The sequence below is a fragment of the Thermobia domestica genome, chromosome 11 (assembly GCF_964235325.1).
Source record: "Thermobia domestica chromosome 11, izTheDome1.hap1.1, whole genome shotgun sequence".
Taxonomy (NCBI): Eukaryota; Metazoa; Arthropoda; class Insecta; order Zygentoma; family Lepismatidae; genus Thermobia; species Thermobia domestica.
This window is the reverse complement of record NC_137464.1, coordinates 179,906,254-179,919,771: the sequence shown is the minus strand read 5'-3', so window position 1 is coordinate 179,919,771 and position 13,518 is coordinate 179,906,254. Positions and strand designations below refer to the sequence as shown.

General features: G+C 35.6%; 1 protein-coding gene across 1 annotated transcript; it reads right to left on the bottom strand.

Moving 5' to 3' along the window:
• Positions 1-2,422: 2,422 nt before the first annotated feature.
• On the bottom strand, positions 2,423-3,376 carry LOC145665378 (protein CFDP2-like). The gene has a single exon (XM_081732679.1). It carries the CDS (start codon positions 3,374-3,376, stop codon positions 2,423-2,425), a length of 954 nt encoding a protein of 317 aa, XP_081588805.1.
• Between the last annotated feature and the right edge of the window lie 10,142 nt (positions 3,377-13,518).

Sequence of the window (13,518 nt, the reverse complement as noted above, 5' to 3'; positions counted from 1 at the left end):
CAAGGCGCCCTTTACATAAGATGCCCTGCGAAATATCACATTATTTTTCTTTATTATTATATTCTTCCGTATTTCAGTTTTGTATTATAAATTCATACAGTTGCTATTGGCAGAGAACAGGTAGAGAGCATAATCACTTACAAAAATATTATAAAGTTATATAGCTATAAAACGAAACAATGTTATACAACCTCATCCTGTAAAAAAATGTTCGGCTGAGAAGGAAATGGAGGAGTCAAGTTGGGAAATTTTACGTTCTTTTACGGGGAACAAATTAAAAATTACCAACTAGAAACAGGGTTTTCCGTTCACAATACGTAATATCAGCAATTACTTACTTACTTACTTACTTAAGCCGTCCTCTTCTACCTTCCAGTGTAGAGGGGTTTCCAGAGAGCTTTCCAATCGTCTCTGTTTCGTGCTGTTGTCTGCACCGTCTTCCATGGAACCTTCTTGTTCTTTGCGATTTCTCGAATATCTTCCAGCCATGTTTTCCTCGGTCTTCCTTTTGGTTTCTTTCCTATAGCTTTTGCCTCGTATACTTGTTTAACTATTCTCTTTTCATCCATTCTTGTTAAATGACCAAACCATCTCAACTTTATCTTCTGTATTTCATCTTCCAATGGAGCTATTTTAAGCATTTCTCTTATTTTTACATTCCTTGTCTTGTCTCTTCTAGTTTTACCCTCTATTTTTCGCAGAAATCTCGTTTCCGTTGCTTGTAGTTTCTTTTGTTGGTTTGTACTCAAGGTCCTAGACTCACAAGAATATGTTAATACTGGCTTATATGTCGTTTTGAATACTGTTGTTTTTGTTCTTTTTGTTACTTCCTTTCTGTTCAGGAGCTGTGTCTTTAACCCATTAAAACATCTTCCTGCAGCTGCTACTCTGTTAGAGATTTCTGTGTCTAGTTTTCCTGCTTTGTTAATCCAAGTTCCTAGTTATTTGAAGTTATCCACTTGTTCTATTGTTTCATTTCGGATTTTGATGTGGTGCTTTTTGTCTTCTTTAGAAATTATCATCGATTTTGTTTTGCTTATGTTTATTTTTAAATTTCTCTTTTTCAAGTGCTCTTCCCACAACTTTAAGTTAAAATTCAAATTTTCTTCTGATTTGGCTATTAGGACTATATCGTCTGCAAATGCTAATTCTGCTATTTTTATTGGTTTCATTTTCCAGAAACCTACTTCATACCATTTGTTGTTCTTGCGGCATTCCTTCATAACGTCATCTAGTACAAGGTTGAACAAAATAGGGCTGAGTACACAGCCTTGTCTTACTCCTGATGTAGTGTAAACTTCTTTTGATGTTTCATTACCTGTCCTGACGTAGTTCCTTGTTTGTCTATAATAACACTGAATTACATTTGCTAACTTACTATTTACATTCCTGTTTTTGAGGCTTTTCCATATTTCTTCTCTTCTGACGGTATCAAATGCTCTCGTTAATCTATGAAGCAAAGATGTATTTCTTTATTTTGATTTATTCCTTTTTCTATGATTTGTCTCAGCGAAAATATTTGATCTTGTGTGCTTCTGTTTGGTCTAAATCCACTTTGAGAATCTTCCAATTGCGGTTCGATTTCCTTCCTTAGTTTTTCATCAAGAATCCTTGCAAAGATTTTAGCTACTGTACTCAGGAGCGAAATCCCTCTATAGTTATTGCAGTCTTTGTCGTCACCTTTCTTATAAATGGGTACTATCACTGCGATTTCCCAATCACTGGGTACTTGATCCTTCTTCCAAATCAAATTAAATAACTTTAACAGCATTTTTCTTCCAAACGTATCTAGATGCTTTATCATTTCCGGAGCAATTCCATCATGTCCTGATGCTCTTCCGGCTTTCATTTTCTTTATTCCCCCTTTCTGCCCTTTCCAATTCTTCCTGTTGGATGTTATTTTCCGTCTTTTCTGTTTTGTGTCTGTCGTCTTCTTGTGACTGTTTTTCGGTTCCTCTATGCGCATATTTCCTTAACTTTTGCCTTATATTTTCGACTCTCCTATTTCTCTCTTGTATTAGTTCCTCCTTTTTTTCAGTGTTTCTTCGAAGTATTCTCCCCATTTTTATTATCTCATCTTCCTTAACCAATATATTCCCTTCTTTATCATATATTCTTTTAATTATTGGCTCTTTTTGTTCTTTTCTCATTGATTTTAGTGTACCATAGAATAACTTTGCGTTTCCTTGATAATTCTCCTGTAATCTTTCCCGAAGTCTTCCCAAGCTTCCTTTTTACTTTTTATTACTAGATCCTTAACCTTTTTTCTCTGTTCTTTGTATCTCTCATAGTCGTTATCCGTTTTCGTTGACAGATAGTTTTTCCATCTTTTCTTCTTTTCTCTGACTTCCTTTTGAATTTCTTCATTCCACCATGCTGTTCTTTTAATTTGCGATCCCCCAATTTTGGATTTCCCGCATATCTACACTGCTTTCTTTATGATTGTTGTTTTAAATTGCTTCCAAAGTTCTTCTACGCCCTCTATTTCTTCTTTTTGTAGTAACATTTCGAATACTTCTTCTGTTTCTTGTGTGTATGCTCTTCTAGAGTCTTCTTCTGCCAATTTCTTAATCTTTATTTTCTCTGTAACTTTCCTTTTTCTAATGGCTGGTTTTCTTGTTTCTTCTCTAGTAACTATTAATTCCATTGCTAAAAGATAATGATCGCTCCCTATTTCAGGTCCTCTCATAACTCTTACATCCTTGATTTCTTTCCATTTTTCTCTAGGCACTAATATGTAATCTATTATAGACTTATATTTCTTTGATGGTTCTTCTCTTGTATATAGATGGATATTTTTGTGTTTAAATTTTATATTGGTTATTACGAGGTTGTTTCCGACGCAAAACTCGAGGATTCTTGTTCCATTGTCGTTTTGTATTGTTTCTCCATATTGCCCTAGTAGTCCATTATAGTTCTTATAGTTTCTCCCAACTCTTCCATTGAAATCTCCAATTACTATTGTTGATAGGTTGCTGTTGTCTATTGTTTGTTGTAATGTGTCCCAAAATACATCTTTGTGTTCTACCGCAGCATCTTCACTTGGTCCGTACCCTATAACTATTTTTTCTCGTCTATCTTCTTCCTGATCTAATATGATTGTGAGTGTCATTATGTTTTCGTTTACAAACTCCCAGTCTTGTATTCTGTTTATAATGTCCTGTTGTACTATACAACCTACTCCTCTTCTTGCTCTTTCGAATTTTGATACTCCTGAGTAAAATAAAGTATACCCATTCCCTATGTTTTCTATACCTTGTCCTTTCTTTTTGGTTTCGGTTATTCCTATAATTTTCATGTTTAGCTCCTTTGCTTCTGCTATTAGTTCTTGTTCTTTTCCTGTTAATCCTCGAACATTCCAGGTTCCAATTCTCATATATCCTAATCCTCGCCTTGTTGTTATCAGATCATCCAAACCGGCTCTCTGTTTCCCTGTTCTTTTGATGGTTGACGATTTCGGACATACGAGTTATCAGCCCGTAGTATCCTATCGTGATGAAGGGGTTGCCTTCTTTAGGTGCTCACGCTCACCTTCGTCTGACTGTTGGTCTGCAGACTTCTTGTTTTACAGGGAATTAATGCCTAACCCTCCTCCTTTCTCATCCGGGCTTGGGACCGGCAATGGAGGAGTTATCAGCAATTACATAGGTTGAATTTGTTAATGATAGGTTTTCTTTTACTTCTCTTAAGGGTCGGTGGTGTAATATTATTGTTTTTAGTGCACATGCCCAACAGAAAATAAAGATGGCGATTATAAAAGTTCAGTTTTACGAAAGAATAGAATGGGTATTTGATCATCTCCTGCAATACCATATGAAACTTAGGCTGTTTCAATGCGAAGGTAGGACCAGAGGGTATTTTCGAACTGATTATAGGAAATAAATGTTTGCATAAGGAAGGTTGTGACAACGGCGTTAGACTCGTGAACTGTGCAATATCCAGAAACCTTACCGTGAAGATTACAAAATTGCAACATCGCGACTTTCATAAATATACTTGGACTTCATCAGATGGAAAAACACATATTCAAACTGATCATGTTTTAGTAGACAGAAAATAACAGTCTAGCACAACTTATGTTTGGTCGTTCAGAGGAGTTGATTGTGATAGTAAGAGAGAGACTATCGTGGAATAAAGGAAATATTCAATATCTGAAAACGGAGCGGTTTATTTATTTTTTTAATAAAGGAAAGTCAGGTGAGAGGGGAGCCAGATTGAAGCGTCGAATAGATTCTCGGTTTTAGAAGGTTCGGAGTGCACTAGTGTTCAAGATACTTGGTTGAAATTAGAGATAACATTAAAATTTCAGCAAAAGAAATATTGAAGCACACAGAAATACGTAGGAACAAACCATGGTTCAACCAGGAATGTACTAAAGTAGCAGAGAAGAGAAAACAGAAGAAACTGTGTTGGCTACAAAATCCGAATGAAATAACTACATTAAATTTCATTGTCATCTGGCAGAAAACTTCTAAAACTTTTAGAACAAAGAAACGCGACTTTTGAAAGTTAAAATTAATTAACTTGAAGATAATAGTGAAAACAAAAACATTCGGGACATGTGTAAATGCATCAACGAACTTAAGAAAGGCTATCAACTTCGTGCTTATATATATTAAAGAAACCTAAAGGAACAGTTCTCACTGATACAGATAGCATCTTAAATAGATGGAAAGATTTCTTTGACGATTTGCTTAACACATAGCCAAAAACTAATGCGCGTGGAGAAAGTGAAATGCATGCAGCATAATCGTATATTCCAGAACCTAACCAGACAGAAATATAAATCGCTTATTTTAAAAAAATTAAACACACATCTCCGGGTGTAGAAAAAAATCTGGTTGACTTTTAGCTGGAGGGGAAAAATTGTAGAGCATGATACACCAACTCCTTCTCATTATCTGAAAGAAGGAGGAATTACCACAAGAATGAAGAGAATCAATCATTGTTCCAGTTCAGAAGAAAAGTAACAAAACAGATTTAATAATTATCGAGGCATTTCTCTTGTCAACATCCAATAAATCCTCTTAAATATTGTATTAGCAAGATTGGCTCCATACGCAGATGAAATTATTGGAGATTATCAGAACGAATTTAGGTAAAATCGATCAACTATCGACCAGATATTTACCATTCCACTAATACTTGAAAAGAAATGAGAGAGTGCAACATCCTGGCATATCAATTATTGACTTTAGATTCTGGTAGGAGGGAAACATTGTACAACATGCTTACAGAATTTGCAATACCGAGAAAGGTATATAGATTAATTAAGATATGTTTAAATGAATCCCAAAGTAAGGTTCGAGTAGAGAAATTCTTGTTCACGAGCTTTCACGTTGAGACAGGGGCGGATCCAGGACCGACTTCTGGAGGGGGCGGTGGGTTGTCATACTGCTACTTTTAAGGGCTCCAAACTTTGGGATGGCTTTTATTTATATATATACATAATAAGAAAGCTTCCTCTTCTGGAGGGACGATCGCCCCTCCCTGGATCCGCCCCTGCGTTGAGAATGACCTGAAACAAGAAGATGCGTTGTCATTATTATTTAACTTTGTTCTGGAGAACACGATAAGGAAAATCAGACAGCAATCAGGTCCTAAAGCTGAATTGTATTTGCCAGGCTATGGCATATGCTGATGATGTAAATTTAATAGGTAATGATAGAATGATAGAAAGGAATGCAGAAATCTTAATTGACGCTTGCAGGGATATACACCCTCCATTCCAAAAGAAACCGAACTTTTGAAAACAAATAGTACCACTAGTGCCATCTGTTGTAATATTTTACCGGTAGATGGCGTAGTCCCTCATTGACAACTGGTATAAATGTCATGACATTTGGATGCACGGCAACAGTTATTGCGTTTCAACTGTCAGTGTGTTGTGTACATCGGTCGGAAAATGAGTTTCAAACAACGAACTGCAATTGAGTTTTGTGTTAAACTGGGTAAAACTTTTAGTGAAACGCACCAAATGCCACAAAATGCATATGGTGATGAGTGTCTATCCCGTACGCAAGTTTACGAGTGGTTCAGGCGATTCAAATCGGGTAGAGAGACGCTGGATGATGACGAAAGATCAGGCCGTCCCAGAACCGGATTATCGGAAGAAAACATCGAAAAAGTGCGTGAATTCATCAAACATAACAAAAAATCGTCGGTGAAAGTTATTGAAATGGAATTAGGCATTCCTCAAACAACCGCATACCGCATTTTGACCGAAGTTTTGGGCCTTAAGAAGGTTAATTCGCGGTTTGTACCACCCAAACTCACCGAAGACCAAAAAGTTGATCGAATTGCGCATTGCAAAGACATCGTTAAAAGTGCTCGGCAGGATCGAAACTTCTTGAAATCGATTGTAACTGGTGACGAGACGTGGTGTTTTGAATATGAACCCGAAACAAAGCGGCAAAGTGCTGAATGGAGAGCGCCGGATGAAGGAACACCCAAAAAAAGTCGCTTGGTGAAGTCAAAAGTTAAGGTGATGCTGATTTGTTTTTACGATTCAAAAGGAATCATCCACAAAGAATTTGTTCAGCCCGGCCAGACAGTCACTGGAGAGTTTTACTTGGGCGTCATGAAGCGTTTGCTGGCAAGAATTCGTCGTATTCGGCCCGAATATCGCGAAATCGGCAGTTGGACTCTTTTGGACGTTAATGCACCATCACATCGTTCGCGACTTGTAACTGAATTTTTGGTCAAAAATCACATTATTCGGTTGCATCATCCGCTCTATTCACCAGATCTCGCTCCGTGCGATTTCTATCTGTTCCCGAAACTGTATTTGGCGATGAAAGGAAAGTGGCACGCATCGATTGATGCCATTGAGAAAGGCGACGACCGCCGTCCTAAAGACCATTCCAATAAATGACATGGAGAAGTCGTTTGACTTGTTGGAGCGTGAAAATATGTGTATCGATGCAGAAGGGGAATACATTGATTAATAAAAATGATTTGTTCCAAAATGTACATTGCTTTTTTGTTTTTTTTTAAACGTTCGGTTTCTTTTGGAATGGAGGGTGTAGACTTAACAGTAAATGCAGAGAAAACTAAATAAATGGAAGTTTGTCGGGATCGTAATACTGCATTTTATGGAAAAAGAAATGAAAGGAAAGGAAATTTTTGAGTTTTACGTCCCACGATTATGCCGGTTAGGCTAAAGGAGATGGTGATGATGAGAGATGAATGCAATGGTGGAATGAAGAAAATGGGAGGAAACGGGAAGACCCCGAGAAAACCCACTCACACGGTGTTTGTCCACCACAAAGTTCACTTGGCGTGCATTTTATGGATGCGTTAAAATACCAAATAATATTTTCTTTCGACCAAGTGGATACTTTCAAATATCTAGGATCATTATTAACAGACCAAAACCATAATCACTAAAAAAATTGATGTCAACTGAAAGCAGGGATTTCGTGCTATTATTCAGTTAAAAATCTTTTGTTGTCGCTAATTCTGTTGAGGAACTTATAGCTCAAAACATAAAACGATAATCATGGCTGTTGTGCTCTATGGTTGCGAAACATGGTCACTGACTCTGAGGGAAAATCGCAGACTGAAAGTATTTGAAAATAAGATTCTTAGAACCAGGGGCGTCATTTCAGACTTCCCTTAAAGGGGGGGGGACAAGAGTAACACCCACATACGATTTTCACGTTTTGTACTAGTATATTAGTAGACAATCGATTAAAATATATGCATTCCTCAAACTCTTGGCAATTCCCCCTCCTGCCCTCCCTAAATGACGCCCCTGATTCGAACTCCAAAAGGAACGGGAATGGGGAAAGGCGGAAACTTCATAAGGAGGAATTGCATAATTTTATACCATTTACCAAACATTGTTAGGGTCATCAAGTCTGGGAAGCTCAAATGGTCAGTTTATATAGCCAGAATGGAAGAAATTAGAAACGCTTTCGAAGTTCTAACTGGAAATCCAAATAGGAAAATGACCATTAGGAAGACCGAGGCGCAGATGGGAGGACAATATTAAAATGGTTCTCGCAGAGAATGAAATATAAAATAGAAACTGGGTTCAGTTTGCTAAGGACAGAAATCAATGGAGAGCTTTTGTAAACGCGACAATGAGCCTCCTGCTTCCATAGGCGTGCTATGTTAAGTTGTTGATACATTTAGCTTCTTTTTTATTTGACAGAAATGTTATTACAGGAACTAAAAGTTTTTCTGTAGTAAAGAGGATTGTAGCGGCAGTCTTGTTACCAAGTAATCCACTACCTATGAAAGGGTATTTTAGGATTCCCCTTAATGCGGAGTAGGTTGGGCAAGTAATCCTTTTCGTGAAAATTATAAATATACTTCAACTCGAACAATTTATTGTATAATTTCTTCAACATTTAAATAAATTCAACAATAACAATATAACTGCGCTAACACAAAACAACATTGCTCAATATTAACTTAAACCCTTTCCCAATTTGAATAGTAGTCCGGAAATTTTTATACATTCGCATTCCACTACTTTATATTCTAAATTAATTTTACTGGTTGTACTTTTGACAGGTTTCATATATCAAATATCTACACAAATTAAATTTAATCCCCAAATATAACAATATATATATATATTAAATTAGTGACCAAAGACATACACTCACCAAAAAGTTGTAACAGTTGGGCCGAAATGGAAAGAAAAAAATAGATTAAAATTTTGTACTTACAATTTCCTGACGAGCTGCATATCAATGGCACTTACATAAATTTACACTTAATTAATCCGGCTACTTTCTGTGTAGGAGCATTATTATCCAAACACTATTCCGAAATCACATTTAACTAGTTATCAATTTAACGGACACAATTTCTAAGCTCCTACCCCTGCTTACCTCATGTTTCAATCTAAAGGAAACGTAATAGGTACGGGTAGAATACAAAAGATAGATGGCGTTTTAGTCACTTCGAACAAACGAATATCAGAACCATGACATTGACCTACAGAGCCAATGTTTCCATATACAAGTTTATTTAACTAATCAGCTGATCGAGAGTTTTCAAGTTCTTTTTTTTTATTGAACTTTGAAATGTCTCATATTAAATTTCCCCCCTCTCCGGGTGATTTAATTAAACAAACAGTTATTTAACATTTCGAAGTAAGTTCATCTTCCATGCACGGCATGCAGTAAAGAATAATGGAACGAACTCACCGATGGAAATTCTTCACAAACAAATCGTTAGTTGTTTCGGAGCTCCTTTTAGTTCATTGTCCAATCGACGAAGCACGCACCATAACTGCAGAAAGATAACAGGATTGATGATGGTATTGTTCTTGCCTATCCACCTGATGGTCCTGATTTAAATCCATTCTTCTATGGGAAGGTTCTCTCGGACAAACACAGCAAACACAGCGAACACAGCCCTGGCCAGAAACACCCAATTCCGAACCTGCAGAATTGTACAAACAGAGCACAGTACACAAATATATATAACACATAACATATATTAATAGTGAAGTGGATTACAATTATTACAGAATCTGTACATATTTTCTTAATTTCCATTATTATTTTCATTATTATTTTCTCTTGCTGGATAAAATTTCTTTATGAAACTGACATGACGTTTAATCTTTACTTTCTTATCAGCTACAAGTTGTAACCACACTGTGTTCTTTGTTGGATAGCTCATAATTTCGAACGGACCCTGATATTGGCTATCTAATTTAGGTTGATAACGTTTTTCCAAAGAAGATTTAGTTACTTTCTTAACCAATACTTTTTCTCCAATAGGTAAATCTATATCTCTATGTTTTCTAGAATACAATTTCTCTTTCCTTTTCCAGGCCAATTCAATATTATCTACAATAGTTTTACTCATCTCAGCTTTATCTGGAGTACTTTCAAGAATTCCTAGATCTAAAATCCAGTTTACATCTAAAGGATTAAACATCTTTCTTCCTAAGTATACCTCACTTGGAGTTTTACGAGTTACAGAATTTTCACTACTATTTAATGTGTACTGGACTTGATAAATATACTTAGACCACTTAGTTTGATTTTTATAAATATAGGTTTTCAAAATTAATTTTATATTTTTATTTTGTCTTTCTGTTAAATTGCTTGACATGGAATAAGGAGTAGTACAAATGTTTTTAATGCCTAAACTAAATAGATAATGTTTGAAATAATCGCTTTGCAGATATCCAGCATTGTCATGAATCACCTTATTTGGAAATCCGTAAGAATAAAATATTTTATCTAATTTCAAACATATAGACTTTGAACTCAAATTCCTAAGAGGTTCGATAATGACAAATCTAGAAAAACCATCGGTTAAGACTAATACATATTTAAACCCATTACTGATAGGCCAAGGCCCCATTACATCTAAAAATAAAGAATTATTAGGATATTTCTCTTTCTGAGTATAGTAGGTACCATAAGGAAGTCTATTCCTATCCCTACATAGCTGACAAGTCGTACATCTCTGAACAAAATCTCTAATTTCTTGGAATAAATTAGGAAAAGTATAACGTATAGCTACTTTTGCTATCGTTCGTTGGACCCCACTATGTCCTCCACCTACAGGGTCTTGATGATGAAATTTAATCACACTATACTTAAGAGACTCTGGTACAACAGCTCTTAAACCTCCATATTGTTTACCTTTAGTTTTCTTCAGAAGGATACCATTTTTAAGAACATAAGGTTCCTTTACCTGTCCCCTTTCTAATTCTTGTATTATAGTATTTAAATTAGGGTCCTCTCGTTGATGATCTCCTAATGGCTTATGAAAGAAAGGATTATTCCAGAAATTAACAAAATTCAAGTGTACTTCTTTATCATCCACCTTATCAATTTCCACTATATCTGATGAAGGAGGTGTATAATCGATATAATTATGCATCCTAGTTAGAAAATCTGCCATATTGCGCTCACTCCGCAAGTGAATAATATCAAATTGATATCGACTCACCTTTTCAATAAGAGAGCCGTATTTTCTTTGACGTTTATGATTTTTAAGTATCCACGTCAAGGCTGAATTATCACAATAAATTGTGAATTTCTTATGAAGATACATGTCAAATTTATCAAGCGCATGAACTAAACTAGAAAGTTCAAGATCAAAAACGCTTTTCGACCAATCTGATGGAGGAACACGTTTACTCAAAAAGTAAACAGGTCTAAGTTTTCCATCACCATCGTACTGGCTTAATATAGCACCATAATTTTTGGTGGAAGCATCGACATGTATAACGAAGGGCGCATTCATATCTGGCACTTTAAGAACAATATGGTTAATAATAGCTTCCTTAATTTTCTCCAATAAATCGTCTTCCTCCTTCCCCCAGATAAATGGAACCGTAGGTGATCTCATAGCATATAATGGACTCAAAAGTTCTGAATAATCTTTTACATATCTAAGATAATAATTAAGAAATCCCAACATTCTGTTTAAGGCACGTTTATTTTTCGGTCTGGGTATTTCTTTAATCGCTCTTACTCTCTCATCATCTATTCTCATTTGACCATTAGAGAATTCATATCCTAATATTTTCACTTTTGATTTCATAAACTGAGCTTTGTGTGGACTAATAGTAATCCCCCAATCTTTCAACCTTTTTAACACTTTTTCTAAAATTTCTTTATGTTTTTCAACACTATCCGAGTGAATTATTAAGTCATCACAGTAAATATCTAAATAATCCCCTTCTATATCACGAAAGATCTTATGCATTAAACTGGACAAAACGAATGGTGAAACTGCCATCCCCATCGGTAGGCGACAATACTGTAATAATCTATTTGGTGTAGCAAATGCTGTTATATTCCTACACTCAGGTTTAATCTCCAATTGATGAAATGCGGATCGGACATCAATTAATGTATACAGATGGTGTTTACCTATATTAGATATGATAGATTCTAAGTTCGGACTCGGAAATCCAGTCAATAACAATTTAGAATTAATTTGGCCATAATTGATCACTAATCTCTTGGATTGATCTCGATTAGTAACAAGGAAACAAGGGGAAATATATGGGCTACTATTTATTTCTTCAATAACACCCTGTTCTATTAATTTATCTAAAAACAAATCAAGTTCTTTCATTTTATATTTAGGAATCATATATGGTTGAGTAATGCTTGGTGAAGGATCTGTTAATTGAATTTCATATAAATAATCACGAACATGCCCTAACTTATCGGTTATTACTTCTTTGTAATCATTAAGTAATTGTTTAACATAAGGTATTAACCTTTCATCATAAATATTTTCAAAATTTACACTACCTTTTAATGCTTCTTCTCCATCTCCCTCTTTATCTGCCTCCTTATACAATGGATTAAAGATTCTCGTGCCAGGTGGAACATCTTCATAAACAGCAGCATCAGTATTCTCAAGTGCAACTGTCTCCTTGTTCTTTGCCTTAGTACGGTTCTCCGCCCTACTCCTGGACTCGCCTACGCCACTGGTTGTCTGCTTGGTCTGGTTGCCATAACGTCGAGACCTCCTTGGAAACTGTTTAGCCTTGCTGGTTTGGGTTGGTGTTGTCAGGTTACAGGAAAAAGAACTGCCACCATATTGTAAAGCTGCACCTTCAGACCTAGTCCCCTCGAATCGATCACAAACTCTGGCGCCAAGGTGTCTGGGATCTCTCCGAGTAGGCCTGAAATGATATTGGAAAGCGCACAGATCACTGTTCATACCAACTGGGTTATTCTCAAAAGGTTGTAACTTTACTTGCATTTTCAATTTCTCAAAAAGAAGTTCTCGAGCGTTTATATTTATATGGGCGTAATTATCCCGTAAAAAGTCTAAACCCAATAATAATTTTAATTTTGGATGGTTAACAACTCCAAACCACGCCGTAAAACGGACACCGTGTATAAAGAAAATAAGTTGCACCAACTCACGCACTAACAACTCATTCCCTTGCATGATGGTCACAGAGTAATTTACTTGTTTTATTTTAGGCTTGCATTTCGTACGGATTTCTTCTAAAACACTGTTTTCAATTAAGCATAGAGTCGAGCCAGTATCTATTATACAGGGATATAAAGTATGGCATATACTGATGGGCAATTGTAATAAGCTTCCATGATCTTCCCTTGCACTATGAGAATACGCACTATGAAGTCCAGTTTTATTTTCATTTAAATTTTGATAACTCAGTCTATTCTGTCTATTAATAGGTGATGGCAAATAATTTGTCCTGGCACTTCTAAGAGGAGTTTTTACCCGTGGTAAACAAACCTTTTCACTTTTAACTACATTTTTATAATCTTGTTTATATTTGTCATTAATTTCATAACTTTCCGCAAAATCTACATATTCATTTACCGTTTTTGGAACACTAAGTATCAACAACAGATTACGAATTTCGGGAGTAACTAAATTACTTATTAATTTACAAATTTCATCTTCAGGCATGTTAATTTCTAAAACATTTAATGTACTTAGTTTCTCTTGTAAAAAGTTTAATAAATTTTCATTTTCTTGCATTACTCTATATAATGATACCTTCATAAATTCCGTATTAATCAAGGGTGTGACAAA